The sequence below is a fragment of the Hyperolius riggenbachi genome, chromosome 3 (genome assembly GCF_040937935.1).
Source record: "Hyperolius riggenbachi isolate aHypRig1 chromosome 3, aHypRig1.pri, whole genome shotgun sequence".
NCBI classification, from domain to species: domain Eukaryota; kingdom Metazoa; phylum Chordata; class Amphibia; order Anura; family Hyperoliidae; genus Hyperolius; species Hyperolius riggenbachi.
Genome location: NC_090648.1, coordinates 473,783,795 through 473,801,036, shown reverse-complemented (window position 1 = coordinate 473,801,036; position 17,242 = coordinate 473,783,795). Strand labels below are relative to the sequence as shown.

Genomic DNA, 17,242 nt, shown 5'->3' with positions numbered 1-17,242 from the left:
TTTCCTCCTATCACCCTCCACTTAAAGGGGAATGAATGGGGTGGGGAAGAGAAAGAAATGGGAGGGTAATAGGAGGAAGCACAGCAAGCCTGACTCTTCCTGTCTGAAATTTTGACTTTAACCCAGGGATGTAACTACAAATCATGGGGCATCCCAGCGAAACTTTTATGAGACCATGCATAGCTCACACCCTTTCCCTTGCCTACCCCTGGTGACCTTCAAAGCCTGGAGGCCCATCTACCAATGGTCATAAAATGTGGACAGCATAATCGTCACACCCATAAGAAGTGTAGCCACACCTGGTCTGTAGGATGGACCATTTTATCGGAAGGAATGAAGTAGAAGTCTGGGACCCCCTGAGGTTGCATAAACCCTGTAGTTACGCACCCGATTTAGCCAAAAATCTGATTTTTCAAGCAGTGATTACAGGGACCGGGGGGAACAAGAAGAGGAAGAGACAACATACAGGGGTATGGGGATCCAGCATGAATATACCTCTGTGCTTAACTTAGGTAGCTTTGCCTGGGGCAGGCACATCATTAGGCGGCTTGGGATATGGGGGCTTGGTGTGCCCGCCAGTGGTGCCCAGATGTTGGGGGCTGTGAAGACCGGAAGTGCTGCATGCAGGGGGTGGATGCTTTCCAGCCCGGCCAGAGATCACATGGGAGTGGGCAGCCGGTAAGGAAGAAGTGCCTTCCCTCACTGGCTGTCCAGCCTCTTGTGACCCCCTGCTAGGTTAATGTACAATTGGCCCTACCCATAACCACGCCAACTTTCCCACTCTACGGCCACACCTTTTTTTTGCCTGGCTACAAGTGTCACACATTGACTATCCCTTGGTGCCCAGGGGTGCCCCGGATCACCCAGGATGCTAGCAACGCCCCTGCCCTGGAGTCAGGTATACTTTAACAAGATTTAACAACACTATATGCATCCCTATGTGTGGGGCTGAAAGGAGAATGTCTCAGAAGAAGCACGGGTGATCATGTGACCACCAAATCGGATAAAAATGACATCCCATTAAGCTAAAATATCGTGGATAACAAAATTCATGTACGAAAATTGACTGGGGTGGGGAGCTTTAAACGCAAGGAGAACTGAGAATGGGCAGATTGTGCCAGCACACCTTGCCATCCTCTCCTCACTGTGTGGGAACCTAAAATTAAGGCTCAGATAAACATATTATTTTAGATGTGTTACTGTTTAGGTCAACATTTACACGAAACAGATTCTGCTGTTACCCACGATGCCGCACTCACCGCTATGTTACCTCATGTTCCAGGTCTTTTGTTTGCTGTAATCATGGGTATAATACATCTCTTACTTTGGTGACTTGTTTGCAAGTGGAGACACAGGGCGGCTGATCCGTAAGCTGAGGCCTGTGTAAATAAAGTAATCTGCACAGCTCTTCATAAGCTATTGTTGGAATGTAAGGTGTAAAATTACTCCTTTTTATCTAAGTGTATTGCACCTTGTGTTCCGGGGAAGGTAAAAAAAGCTGATGTTGAGTATCATTTAAATCAAACCTGATAAAAGTGAGTTCTGCTGTTAATGGAGTATGCCACAGGTGTTAATCATAAATTGTGCCCGCCCATCCTCCCTCACAAAGCTGTGCTGCTCTCATTGGCCAGCTGTCACCTTCTCTAGTTATGTGATAGTGGTGACAGGATAAGTGCGCTCAGGTCTAGTGACCATTGGTCAAAGGGAGAGAAAGGGGCGGACACAATTACTCAGGCCTCGGTCTCACCTCATTTTGACACAAGTTCAAGTTAAAGGGGCACTACTGCAAATTCAGTGATTTTAAGATCATGAAATGACCAGCCTAACGCTAACTCCTCTTGCACATATCATTCATTTTATTATCCGAAAATCCCTGAATTTGCAATAGTGCCCCTTTAAGCCTGTAGTTACATAGCTTTCATTCACCTTAAAATCTGCTGGAAAGCTTTATTAGCAAGCACATTCCTTACAATATGATGACAAGGGCCAAAAATAGAGCAGAGCATCGGCCTGCTCCTCAGTGCGTCTGTATTATCCTCTCCCACCTCCCTATCATATTCCACTCATCTTATGCTGGGTACACACGATGCGTTTATTTCAGTCAATTTTCCGTCCAATCGAATTTTGAATCAGTTTTCCGGTCGACTCTCTTATCTTTTCTTAACTATTTCCATTCACTTCTATAAGAAATCGACCAGAAAAACGATCAAAAATAACATTGGACATGATGGAAATTCTCTATCGAACCATCTATCTGCTGAAAAAAAACGTGTGGTATGTACCTAGCATTACACAGGCCTTACTGACAGTGTACCTTCAGTCATCAACTTACGCCAAGGCAAAAGAGGATTCAGGGCTACAAATGAAAGTGCGTGTTGTTTTATAGGTTACTATGGTAATAACATTCACAAATATACATATTAAAAAACAGAACTTATAAATGGCAATGATGGTCAGTTAATATGACTATAACTGCTATAGATTAACCCTTTCCAATCTGTGTTCCAGAGAGTGCTGCAGCATTTGCCTCCAGAGGGTCTTACCTCCTCACACTAGAGTGAGAAGGCAACCCGGCATCAGGGGGCGGGGTTAGCACCAGCTCAGGCACTGTAAATGCTCTACAGTGCACATGCGCCAGTGTAATTATGTGGCGCAGCCAGAGATAGATTAAAATGTAATGTGGCCCTAAGCAAGGTAGTAGATTTGGGTCTCCCTTGTGGTCCTCTTGGAAGTGAAGAGAGGTCAAAGAAGGTGACAGATTCGCCCAGAAGGGATCAGAAGTCTTGTCTGACACTTTGATCAACAATGTATAAAAGCCATGCCGTACTGGATTCGGCAACAGCACCCCTGGTGACGATCCCAAATGCATCCACGTAATAACTAAATCACATGGTACAGCGGCAGAGTATGGGGTCGGTGGTGATCAAAGTGTCCAACTTAGTCTGACACTTTGACATAAAGGGGCTAATGCTGTGCCGGATTTTATCCTATGTCAGATCACGACCGACACTGGACCTATACTGTAAAAGGCCAAAGTTGGACATGGTCCGACATGGGATTGGAAAGGGTTATTCTTTAAAAAGCCCAATATATGAAAATATTGTACATAGTGCCTTGAAAATAAGCATAACAGCATCACCAAAGGTAGGTACAAGCAGGTTAGACCTCTTTCGAATGGCCTTACCCGCTCCATTCTTATACTAAGCTGGGTTGCCTCCATTATGTAGACTATTTTATCAGAAGTTTGAGTAGCATTTGTGTGAGAAAGATGTTCGTTATGCAGTCCAAGTCCTCAGAATTCAGCTTCCTGCAAAGCAGCAGCATGAGGAGGAGGCGTTGCAAACTCCGCTGACAGGACAGACCACAGCCTTAGCGGCCCTGACCCCCATCTTGCTGAGGGCTGGTCCACATATGGGCTGATTAGTAGCTTTCTCAGTTTTTCTAAGCAAATAATCTGCTTGTGTTATTATAGATCCCATCTCCTTTTTTGCTAATACATTTGTGAGTATTAAAACATTCAACTCAACAGCATCGGCCTATATTTATTTACCAGTCTGGGCAGTGTTCTCAGTGGTTTAAAGCTGGCCATAAACTATAAAATTTTGCTTTCAATTGATATTATGATCAACATTACAAGCGACCGACCGAAAACAAACATTATGGTTCCGTGTTGCAATCATGATATCAATCTTAATTAAGATTGTAAATACTTAAAGGGACTCCGAGCAGTGCAGAAACTATGGAAAGATGCACATCATTTTAAAGCTCTCTTTCTCCTCTTTTCAATGATATATAAACCACCACCCTACGTCTTTTAGTTTTCGCTATTTTCGCGATTGAAATTGCCGCGGCCGCGATTTCGATGGCGAAAATAGAGAAAACTAAAAGGCGTAGAGCAACGATTTAGGTGTCGTCAGAAAGAGGAGAAAGAGAGCTTTAAAATGATATCCATCAAGCCATAGTTATATTGTATTACACAGGACGACACTTTCCCCAGTGTCAGCAGCTCCATTCTGCTAAATGCAGCTGCTGACTTTGACAAAAAGTCGCCCTGTGTAATACAATGTAACTATGGAAAGATGGATATCATTTTAAAGCTCTCTTTCTCCTCTTTCTGACGACACCTAAATCGTTGCCCTACGCCTTTTAGTTTTCTCTATTTTCGCGATCGAAATCGCGGCCGCGGCAATTTCAATCGCGAAAATAGCGAAAACTAAAAGGCGTAGGGTGGCGGTTTATATATCATTGGAAAGAGGAGAAAGAGAGCTTTAAAATGATGTGCATCTTTCCATAGTTTCTGCACTGCTCGGAGTCCCTTTAAATCCACTTCAATTTAAAAACAATTAGATGTTTTTGTCTAATCGAATGTCTTAATGCTCTTTCACATGTCCGACACAAACTCAGGTGACAATTAGGCAGTTTGGTTGAGCGTGTGTACGGGCCTTTATTGGGCCAAAAAATGGTACAGTGTATGGCTGCCTTAATCTTATGGTGTAATGCTACCTGCATTTCTGCTTCTTTACGCCTTTCTCTAAAGGGTGCTGTGTCCTGTGGTGACGTTTCCGAAACAGTGTATGTGACCAAATTAACAATACTGCCGCATTAGTGATGGCCATATCTAGGAGAACTCCTGGAGAAGCGCGTGATTTGCTTGATCAGCTGATTTACAAAGCTCTGATTTGCTATAAATCACATCCTGCTTTAGCACATGATCATGACTAGCAAAAGACATATCTATCACATGACCAAACTGATCACATACTTCTCCACCAACATTGACCTATAGTGGTCATTGGCAGAGATGGTCAAGGAGATGCAAATAATTTAAAAATGTGTGCAGATTTCACGCAAACTGTAGGCAGCTTGAAACTGAACCAATCACAGTCACCTTCTGCTGAAAATATTTGGTAAAATTTTAAGCTGCATACAATTGGCACCCAACTCAAAATTATTTGCATCTCATTGAACATCTCTGGTTAGTGTCTCCCGTCTCCGGGTGTATGGAAATCAATCTGTGGCAGATTTCTTAGAAAGGCTAGGTGTTCTTATAGTGTCTCCTCTTATACAGTGGCTTGCAAAAGTATTCGGCCCCCTTGAAGTTTTCCACATTTTGTCACATTACTGCCACAAACATGAATCAATTTTATTGGAATTCCATGTGAAAGACCAATACAAAGTGGTGTACACGTGAGAAGTGGAACGAAAATCATACAGGATTCCAAACATTTTTTTTACAAATAAATAACTGCAAAGTGGATTGTGTGTAATTGTTCAGCCCCCTGAGTCAATACTTTGTAGAACCACCTTTTGCTGCAATTACAGCTGCCAGTCTTTTAGGGTATGTCTCTACCAGCTTTGCACATCTAGAGACTGAAATCCTTGCCCATTCTTCTTTGCAAAACAGCTGCAGCTCAGTCAGATTAGATGGACAGCGTTTGTGAACAGCAGTTTTCAGATCTGCCACAGATTCTCGATTGGATTTAGATCTGGACTTTGACTGGGCCATTCTAACACATGGATATGTTTTGTTTTAAACCATTCCATTGTTGCCCTGGCTTTATGTTTAGAGTCGTTGTCCTGCTGGAAGGTGAACCTCCGCCCCAGTCTCAAGTCTTTTGCAGACTCCAAGAGGTTTTCTTTCAAGATTGCCCTGTATTTGGCTCCATCCATTTCCCATCCCATGATTCATGTTTGTGGCAGTAATGTGACAACATGTGGAAAACTTCAAGGGGGCGAATACTTTTGCAAACCACTGTAACTGCCCTCCATAATTAAAATAAATAGTCCAGATGCAATACTAAAATTCTAAAGAAGAATCGCACACCACTGTAGAGGTGCTGGACTAATGTATACTGCAAAAAAATCGGGAAGGTCCGCACACTCAGATGAACCAAAGTCCAGGTTTATTCAAACAATGTGACACAAGTCCACTCCATATACCGACGACTCGTTTCGGGGCCACGTGGGGTCCCCTTTGTCAAGGTAAAACAGTACAGAATAGTAACGTTACCATCTGAGTGTGCGGACCTTCCCGATTTTTTTGCAGATGCAATACTAAACTTTCCTGAAAAGATCCAGGTCTTCTGCACCCTTGAGCTTACAGCTCCCATTATAGTGAATGAAATCCTACATATACATCTTCCTGAGCCTAACCTCTAGTGGTTGGAAGCTGAAAGCCATTATTGATTATTAAAGGAGCGTACAACTGTATGCCCAAGGGGACAGAAACTGCAGGTTGCTTAGGAAAAGAGAAGTAAACAACTTACATCTTTAATGCAGGCCCTGGGTAAGTGAGAAAAGGGTAAGTGCACTATAAGTGAATTTCACTTTTTTTCAACCTCTTTTTCATCTACATTTATCTTTTAATGGCCCCTATTCAATTAACGTTTTCTCCTAGGTGATATTTTCACACCTTTTTAAGTAAGTGCCCTTTATGCCACCAGCAAGCAAGGAAATACTCAAAATAATTTTGGTAGTAATTTCCCATCTACTTTTTGGTAGTTTTTCAATTGCAAAGTGCTGAACATGTATTTTAAAGCAAACCTGAGCTGGTAGGGAAAAAAGTTAGATAATCAACTAAGAAGAGGGAAGCCTGTAGATGCTCCAGAGGATTCTTAAATCTTCTTTAACCCCACCGCCACTGGCCAGGACCTAGCATGGAGCTGCTCATTGACGAGCGCCTTTGGCATACAGCGCAGACGCGGCTAATTGTATAGATGCAGTACGCCGGTGCTCACGCACGATGGGTAGCGTGGCCATGAGAACAGATCAGATATGTTCAGAGGGTCTGAAGTTGGTAATGGTAGGGAAAGGGAGGAGTTGGGAAGCCTCTGGACTATCTTATTTTTGGCGGGCTCAGGTTTACTTTAAATAAAAGATGAAAATATGTCTCCTAGGAGAAGACTCAGGAGAAAACATGAGTTGAATAAGGGCCAATGTGTTACATGGCCATGTTAGGGCTGTAGACATTATTCTCTCCCACTCGGAACATCATTAAACATCACATTGTACCTTCACGTGCACAAAACCATTAATCTTTCTTTGGCATGCTGCTTACTTCTCTAATCTGGAGGCATTTCTGAACAATATTTTAATCCATTAGTGTGTCCTCAGGTCCTGTGCACAGACTCTGCACAGGGTAAAGTTACAAGCCCCCATAGTGCATTGATTGATATATGTGCAGTATCGAAAGCCAATGCAGAAAATACTGAAAGGTCTCCATCAGTGCAAAGGCAGATGTGGATAAGTCCCCATGGTCTTCATGGACAACACCATTGCACCCACCCTCAGGATTGTCCTGTTATCAGATTCTGGAGAACGTTGTCCATCCACAGATCTGTCATCTGAGAAGAATGGTCCATTGTTTGGTCATTACAGGCACCACTGTATATCAGGAAATGTACTCCTTCCAGCTCAAACGGGTTTTGGTCTCACGGTGATCCCGACATCCTTTAAGTCTTCTATGTGGTTTTGCTGTCAGCTGATTGATGAGAGAACAAAAGGCTATTTTAGCAACTCAGCTCTGTCCCCTTTATGACAACGTATATCAGTTCGTACGTGATGATGACCAATGTGTGACATCTATTGCTCATTCTGTAATGACTTCTTCTTGAAGCTACACTAGGTAGTCTGGAGACAAATCCTTGTCTATTTTACAAAACATCTCCAAGTTACAAACCGGGAAACTGAGCAATGGGCTTCCAAAAACTTTGGCCATCCAATCCATTGTGTCTATAAGACTGAAGAGCCGACTTTGGGTTCACTGTCTGCAAAACTATACAGAGGCATTATTCAGAAATGTAAAAAAAAATATTGCATTATTTTCCTATTATTTTTTTAATAACCACTTCCATGTTCCAAACCAAACATTGTCGCAAATGTAATATGATTATCAAAAACATTAGTCCTTCCATTCATCCTTATAACTCGCGTCTTACAAAAATTAAACCATGAATTTAAAAAAATAAAAATGGAGGCGTTTTAACTTCATAAATGTACAATATTCTTGAAGAAACAGGTGGAAATTGTCCATGTCTGTCTCAAGGAAATGTGCATTATTCATTACGTATTAATTTCCTTTAATTGTCCCTGTAGACTTCTTTTGAGCTCAACTCTGAGAAGTCGAAATGAATCCCTTTGAATTTAATTTCATCATTAGGCCTTTCCAATTAATATATATATATTCAGTATTTGCGTTTTAAAGCTTAACCTATAAGGTAATACAGAACTTCGTTCTCCTTGTTTAAGGATGGACTGGTCTCTATCAAGCTTGAGCTGGACTGAACCATTTATGGGGTATATGGAAAAGTTGAGCTTGATGGTAGACTATCTCTCTTTACCCTTGTGCTTCCATACCATCCCTTGGGTGAGAATGGATAACTCCGAAATCCAGGAGATTTTGCTCCGGAATCTTCTGACTCCAAAGAAATATCTGAACCCGTTGGTGACCTCCTTGCCCTGGGAGTGGCAGGCAGGGAAGATCCGTTGCCTACAGTTGGGCTCCATGGAGATGTGATATGAAGGGGAGACAGAGGACTGGTAACCCCCCAAGGGGAAGTGCTCTTCCGCTTTGCTGCATTTATGATATTTCGGGCAAGCAGAGCTTTCATCTGTTTCCCCATTCTCAGGTCATTCTCCATTCGTACAGGGGATGGGGATGGTGAACAGTCACTCCAAGCAGGGGACATCGAACGTGGAGGAGGACTCTGTATCACTGGATGTTCATCAAAGCTTGGTAGAGATGAAGTACCCCATCCATCCAATGATCCACGGTGTTGAAAAATTCTGCTGCTGGTGGATCCTGGCACAAATTCTTTATACTTCTGTGGAGGACAAAAATTACACTATTACTATTGTTATCCTAAACTGTACATTCTAGATATAGTAATTTTGCACCTTCAATTTCACAATGTATGATATAGGTACAGCCTTCCTCTGTTTGGAACCTTATAAGCTGGAGATGGCCAAACAAATCCAAGAACAATCAAGGTTTGGAAGTGTACTATAATGTTTTATTATACTATATCAACCACCAGTAGTTTGGTCTGCATCACGATGACCAAGAGTTACAGGAGACTAAGCTATGACCTGCAAAATCTGCAGCAGACTGGAGACAGCAGTTCTTGGCAGTGATGCTCAACACGACCTTGTGATCATGGAATAGCCGTGATTCACAAGCAGGCCTTCTTACACTGTTAATGACAAGGTTCTCAAACTTTGCCCAGCTGGTCACTGGGTGACTGAGATTAATATTCAGGGAAGTGGGTGGTCCTATAATAGCCAATCAAAATTCACCTGTAAATTTTCAAGGGGAATATTTAAATTGTTGCCATTTTTACACTGCTAATAGCAGGTGCCTCAAACCTGCTACAGTTGGGTTCAAATGCTGGAGAGGGGCGGAGTCACAAACAGCTAATCTGATTTGTTTAATTTCTATGGGAATATACAAATTATTGACGCCAAAGACCCCAAAGCTCACAAACTTGGTCATTGAGTGTTTGTGTGTTAGGGTTAGAAAAAGTTGGCGGAGCCAACACCAGCCAAATACATACCCTGGCAACGCCGGGTCATCAGCTAGTATATATATATATATATATATATATATATATATATATATATATATATATTAAATAGCACATTCCAGTATATCTTGTTACTGTCTAATGTTCTAATCTACCTCATCATTATTATTATTATTATTATGTATTTATAGAACATACAACAACATCCTCTGCAGCACATTACAGAGTACATAGTCATGTCACTGACTGTCCTCAGAAGAGCTCACAATCTAATCCCTACCGTAGGCATAGTCTAATGTCCTACCATATTATTATGATTATGTATTTATATAAGATGCACCAATATTACAGAGTACATAGAGCTTGATGCACAAACTTGCGGTAATATTGCAGTGCACAGATCACGGCTAAATCCGTGATCACGAGCCGGATTTGGATCACAATCACGAGTGCATTTGGAACTGAATCCGTGATCGAGAGGCGATCACGAATTCATGTAACGGTGTTGAATAGTGAAAAAATGCTTGTGAATCATACAGCGCCCCCTGATGGTCTGTTTGTGAAAAGGAATAGATTTCTCATGTAAAAGGGGGTATCAGCTACTGATTGGGATAAAGTTAAATTCTTGGTCGGAGTTTCTCTTTAATTTGCTGCCATTTTAAAGAGACACACAGACAGTCATTCAATGACCAAGTTTGAGAGCTTTCCGGTTGCCGGCATCAACATTTTGTGAATGGAAGCAGTTTATCCAGCAAAGATATCTGATTGGCTGTCTGTGGCTCTGCCCCTTTAGTGAATTTGAACCCCAGTCTCTTAATGACCAACTGTAGCAGGTTTGAGGCCTCTGCCATTAACCAGTTCACCCCCAAGGGTTTTTATCCTAACGGACCAGAGCAATTTTCAGTTGTCAGCGCTCCTCCCTTTTATTCCCTAATAACTTTATTACTACTTATCACAAGAAAATGATCTATACCTCGTTTTTTTCGCCACCAATTAGGCTTTCTGTGGATAGTACATTTTGCTAAGAATTTTTTTATTCTAAATGCATTTTAATGAGAAAAACAGAAAAAAAAGAAAAAAAATCATTATTTCTCAGTGTTCAGCCTTTATAGTTTTAAAATTAAACATTCTCCTGTGGATAAAACAAACACGTTTTATTTGCCCAGTGGTCCCGATAATTAAACCGTTTAGATTATGTCCCTACCACAATGTATGGCGACAGTATATTATTTTGAAATATAAGTGGTTATTTTTCTGTTTGTTCTGGCCATAATTACAAGCCCCTATGTAATAAATTAAAATTAATTTTCCCCCATAAAATATAGAATAAAAAAAGCTGAGTCCCTAAGGCAACTATTTTTTTTTTTTTTAAGCTGATTTTTTTTTTTTACAAGTGTTTTTTTTTGGGGGGAGGGTTGGAAGTGTAATTTTATTAATGATGTGTATATACTTGAAAATGTATGTATTTTGTAGGTGTAATATACTTTTTGGCCACAAGATGGCGCTAGTGAACACTCATAGGACGTGTTCACTTTTTTTTTTTTTTACACTTTATTAAACTGTTACATTTCCTGTTTATGTGAATGGACGTAGCCGCTGTTCGCGGTCACGTCCATTCACTCCAGGCACTGCGATTGGGTAGAGGACTGTTCGGTCCTCTTCCCCAATCGCCCAGCACGGGATCCCGACGGTAATGGCGGCGGTAGCGGCGGACACACGGCGGTAGCAGCGGCGGGAATGCGCGACGTATTAAAACGTCATGTTGCTGTTAATAGCGGTAAGCATGACGTTTTAATACGTTAGGATGGCGGTAAATGGTTAACAGTGTAAGAGCGGCAGTAGTTTCAATATTCCCCCTGAAAATCAATAGGTGAATTTTAATTGGCTGTTGTTGGCTCCACCAACTTTTCTGAATATTAATCCCAGTCACCCAGTGGCCAACTGTGTAAATTTTGAGAACCCTGCCATTAACAGTGTAAGAATGGCTGCAGTTTATATTTTTCCCATGTAAAAAGTTAGTTAATTTTGGCTCCACCCACTGTTTCTAACTTTACATACAGTCACTTAATGACCAAGTTTATGAGCTTTGGGGTCCTTGGCATCAATAAGTTGTGTTTTCCCATTGAAATTAAACAAATCTGATTGGCTGTTTGTAGCCCGCCCCCTTTTCAGAATTTAAACCCCAATCTCCCAGTGACTGACTGTGCCAGATTTGAGGCATCTGCCATTAAGAGTGTAAGAATGGCAGCAAAGTACATATTCCCATTGAAAATCAATAGGTGAATGTTGATTGGCTGTTGTAGGCTTCACCCACTTTCCTGAATATTAATCCCAGTCATCAAATGACCACCTGTGTCACGTTTGAGAGCCCTGCCAATAACAGAATGGCTGAAATCAATCTAACAACTCTGATTGGCTGCTTGTGGCACCACCCCCTTTAGTGAATTTGGACTCCAGTCACCCAATAACTGACTGTATCAGATTTGAGGCCTCTGCCATTAACAGTGTAAGAATGGTAGCAATGTAAAAATTCCCCTTAAAAATCAATAGGCAAATTTTGATTGGCAGTTGTAGGCTCAATCCACTTTCTAAATATGAATCCAAGTCACCCAGTGGCCACCAGTGTCAAGTTTGAGAACCCTGCCAATAACAGAATGGCTGAAATCAATCTAACAAATCTGATTGGCTGTTTGTGGCTCCACCCCCTGTAGTGAATTTGGACTCCAGTCACCCAGTGACTGACTGTATCAGGTTTGAGGCCTCTGCCATTAACATGGTAAGAATGATAGCAATGTAAATATTCCCCTTGAAAATCAATAGGTAAATTTTGATTGGCTGTTGTAGGCTTCACCCACTTTCTATATATTAATCCCAGTCACCCAGTGGCCAACTGTGTCATGTTTGGGAACCCTGCCATTAACAGTCTAAGAATGGTTGCAGTTTACATTTTCTCATGAAAAAAATGTAGCTGTTGGTACTGCCCACTTTTTCTAACCTTGATATACAGTCACTTAATTACCAAGTTTATGAGCTTTGGTGTTCTTGGTATCAATAATTTGTATATTCCCATTGAAATTAATCAAATTTGATTGGCTGTTTGTGGCTCCACCCCCTTTCTGAATTTGAACCCCAGTCACCCAGTGACCAACTGTACCAGGTTTGAGGCATCTGCTATTAACAGTTTAAAAATGGCAGCAATTTAAAGAGAAACTCCGACCAAGAATTGAACTTTATCCCAATCAGTAGCTGATACCCCCTTTTACATGAGAAATCTATTCCTTTTCACAAACAGACCATCAGGGGGCGCTGTATGACTGATATTGTGGTAAAACCCCTCCCACAAGAAACTCTGAGGACCGTGGTACTCCTGGCAGTTTCCTGTCTGTGAACCTTGTTGCATTGTGGGAAATAGCTGTTTACAGGTGGTTCCAACTGCCAAAACAGCATGCAGCAGCTACATCACCTGTCAAGAGTAAAAATGTCACCATGTGATAAATATCAGAATGTAAATCAGGGATTTAAAATATTTTACAATGGGCAAACACTGACTAAATCATTTATACATAATTATTGTAAAAATGAAGCACTTTTTTTTTATTACATTATTTTCACTGGAGTTCCTCTTGAAAATCAACGGGTGAATTTTGATTGGCTGTTGTAGGCTCCACCCATTTTCCTGAATATTAATCCCAGTCACCCAGTGACCAACTGTGCAAAGTTTGAGAACCCTGCCATTAACAGTGTAAAAATGGCTGCAGTTTATATTTGACCAGTGACATTTTTTTGGCTCCGCCCACGTTTTGTAACCTTGACACACAGTCACTCAATGACCAAATTTGTAAGCTTTCAGGTTGCTCGCATCAAAAATGTGTGAATGGAAGCAGTTTAACCAGCAAAGAAATCTGATTGGCTGTTTGTGACTCCGCCCCCTTTAGTGAATTTGGAACCCAGTCACCCAATGACCGACTGTAGCAAGTTTAAAGCCTCTGTCATAAACAGTGTAAGAATAGCAGCAGTTAAAATATTCTCCTTAAAAATCAATAGGTGAATTTTGATTGGCCTTTGTACGCTCCACCCACTTTCCTGAATATTAATCCCAGTCACCCTGTGACCAACTGTGCCAAGTTTGAGAACCCTGCTATTAGCAGTGTAAGAATGACTGCAGTTTACATTTTTCCATTAAATATGAATGGCTGAAATTTGATTGGCTGTTTCATGCTACGCCAACTTTTCCTGAATTTGTAGCCTTAGAGCCTGTACACACTGCCGCGCTTTTAAAATCGCATGCGATTTTTAAATCGCAAGCCTTCATGAGAATAGGAAAAGCGCATCTCACCAGTGTGTACAGGTCTTCACGATTTTCATTATTTTTCAAAAGACCTTGCGATTAAAAAGCGCATGCGATTTGAAAAGCGCAGCGCAAGCGCAGCAGTGTGTACAGGCCCTTAGTCACCTAAAGTGACCAACTGTGCAAAGTGTGGAGACTCTGGCTTGATACTGTGAGAATGTCAGCCTTTTACATTTTTTCCATTGACATGAATGGGTGAAATCTGATTTGCTGTTTGTAGCTCCGCCCAGTTGAGCAGGGGGGACACGAGACCCCCAGAACATATCATCCCAGGTAGTAAGGGATCTATATACCAAGTTTCGTTCAAATAGGTCCAGCCGTTTTCGAGTGGTCGCGACACACACACACGCACGCACGCACGCACGCACACACACACACACACACACACACACACCACACACACACTTTTATATACATAGATATTACACCTAAGCCCAAGACTGTGCAAATTGTGCAGATTGTGACTTTCTCTCAGGGACAGCCAGTGACATACTGTTTACTCTGTAATGTGCTGCAGAAGATGTCGGTACTATATGAATACATAATACTAATATGGTAGGACATTAGACCAGTGGTCCTCAAACTAAGGCTCATGGGCTAAATGCGGCCCCCTGAGGCTCTTTTACCGGCCCCCCCACACACAAAATGTATTACTTATAGATGCGGTCAGCTACATCTTTAAATATTTGTGGTCCACATATAGAATAGCAGTGCTGGCACCACCCATGGAAACCAGAAAGCAGTAATTCGCTGGTTTCCAATCAAATTCCACATCAGGTGACACTGCTGTCCAATTGGACTTCAGGTTGTCACCTGGGTATGCTTCACTGTCTGGCCCACAAAGACATCTTTTTATGTATACTCCGGCCCCCCAGCTGACTGAAGTATGTTGACCCGGCCCTCGACCCAAAATGTTTGGGGACCCCTGCATTAGACTATGACTATGGTGGGGATTAGATTGTGAGCTGCTCTGAGGACAGTCAGTGACATGACTATGGACTCTGTAAAGTGCTGCAGAAGATGTTAGTGCTATATAAATACATTATGATAATATGATAGGACATTAGACTACTGTATAACCATGGTAGGGATTTGATTGTGAGCTCCTCTGAGGACAGACAGTGATATGACTATATACTGCGTAAAGGTCTTCAGAAGATGTCAGCGCTATATAAATACACAATAATAATACCAATGATCCCCTTTTTGGACACAGTTGGTGTTTTCTTATTCCTGACATTTGATTCTGATTAACTCTAGGAAACTTAGATATCAGTAAACTAAATCTCTCCCCTTGTGTCACCTCAGTATACTCATCCAAAAAAGCTGCGTGGGAGGACAACTATCAGTTATATGTATGACCTTTACAAGGTGACAGCGCACTTTGGCTGCAGAGCACAAAGAGGGTAGTTTGTGTCTTCAGCCCCCCCACCCCCCTGACTGGTCATGATGTGCATAATACTGTAACTCAGCACCAGTGATTGACCCTCTGTCTCCTGGCAATCTTATTAAATGCTCCCTACACCCTGTTTTCGATTGAGTAGCTGGATTGGGGAGTGTTATGTAATGAAATCAGATATTTGTAGACTTAAGATGTAATTTAGAGCCCTGCCCTTGTCATTCCATTGTATGATAATGCTGCGCTATTCAGTTGGTCTGCTGGTTCAGCTTAATGCATTGGTGAGTTGAAATCCTGTCATTCTATTGAAGCCATCAAAACGTTGATGGTAAGTGAGGGCAAGGCTAATGACCTAATGACACTTATCTGGGGTAATATATCGTGAGATGAAATAATACAGCCTCTGTCTGCCTAAGCACCTTGATGCAAACTTGTGTCAAAAATGATCTTAGTAAGCTGATTGCATGCACAGATGTAATGGTGAGAATTATTTTTGTTATTATTTAGTATTTACATAGCACCGACATCTTCTGCAGCGCTGTACAGTGTATATTGTCACCTAACTGTCCCTAAGAGGGGCTCACAATCTAATTCCGTCCATAGTCCTATGTCTATGTATGTATTGTGTAGTGTATGTATCGTTGTCTAGGGCCAATTTAGGGGGAAGTCAATCAACTTGTCTGTATGAGGAAACCAGAGCGCCCGGTGGAATCCTGTGCAAACACAGGGAGAGCATACAAGCTCCATGCAGATAGTGCCCTAGCTGGGATTCAAACAGGGAACCCAACGCGGCAAGGTGAGCGTGCTAACCACCATTCCACCATAGAATAACCACTAGTCAGTTGTCCACTTTCCTATTTGTGGTCTGTATTATTATTATTTAGTATTTATACAGCACCGACATCTTCTGCAGCACTTTACAAAGTACATAGTCATGTCACTGACTGTCCTCAGAGGAGCTCACAATCGAATCCCCACCATAGTCATGTGTCCAATCGTAGTCTAGGGCCAATTTAAGGGGGTAGCCAATCAACTTATCTGTATGTTTTTGGGATGTGGGAGGAAACCAAAGTGCTCGTAGGAAACCCATGCAGACACGGGGAGAATATACAAACTCTATTAAAGGGAAACTGAAGTAAGAGATATACGCAGGCTGCCATATTTATTTCCTTTTAATCAATACCAGTTGCCTGGCAGCCCTGCTGGTCTATTTCTCTGTAGTAGTATTTGAATAACACCAGAAACAAGCATGCAGCTAGTCTTGTCAGATCTGACTTTAAAGTCTGAAACACCTGATCTGCTGCATGCTTGTTCAGGGGCTATGGCTAATAGGATTAGAGGCAGAGGATCAGCAGGGCTGCCAGGCAACTGGTATTGCTTAAAAGGAAATAAACATGGCAGCCTCCATAAACCTCTCTCTTCAGTTCCCCTTTAAGATAGTGCTCTAGCTGGGATCTGAATCAGGGACCCAGCGCTGCAAGGTGAGAGTGCTATCTGTCCCTGCATTTGAATTCTTAATTCTACATGACGATTACTTTTGCTTCCCCTGACATGTTTGACCCGCTTCCAACTCTCTTTTTTGCAGAGCTGATTTGCAATTGAAACTAGTAATAAGGTTGGCTGCTATTGACAACTAAAACAAATACTTCCCACATGTGAGGAGAGACCTGAGCTAGCGTTTTATTTCTTAAAGGAACAGCTGTTCTAGGTGTTCAGTAGTCCTGTCAGCTGCATCACATGACCTCAGGGCTGAGGTCCGCTACAGCGCTTTATGCACTACTTTTCAATGCCAGTGATCAGCAAAGTGCAGCAACAATAGAACCCTATGACAGTAGTTCCACTTGCAGCGTTGAGTGATCAGAAAGTGCTGCATGCAGTGTCTAAGCAATCCTGGAACGCGCATTCAAAGGCTGCAGGGCCGAATCACTCCAGGAATAGCGTTTAAATCACGTGCGGTTTCCGAAATCGTGAAGC

General features: G+C 42.0%; 1 protein-coding gene across 2 annotated transcripts in view; it reads right to left on the bottom strand.

Annotated features, from left to right (window-relative positions):
* Positions 1–4,305: 4,305 nt before the first annotated feature.
* SYNPO (synaptopodin) overlaps positions 4,306–17,242 on the bottom strand; it is a 155,687-nt gene continuing 142,750 nt past the window's right edge. For both annotated transcript variants that reach the window (XM_068278081.1, XM_068278080.1), the window contains exon 4: positions 4,306–8,822. In XM_068278081.1, coding sequence (XP_068134182.1) covers positions 8,289–8,822 — 534 coding nt within the window. In that variant the 3' untranslated portion in view covers positions 4,306–8,288. The remainder of the gene's footprint in view (positions 8,823–17,242) is intronic.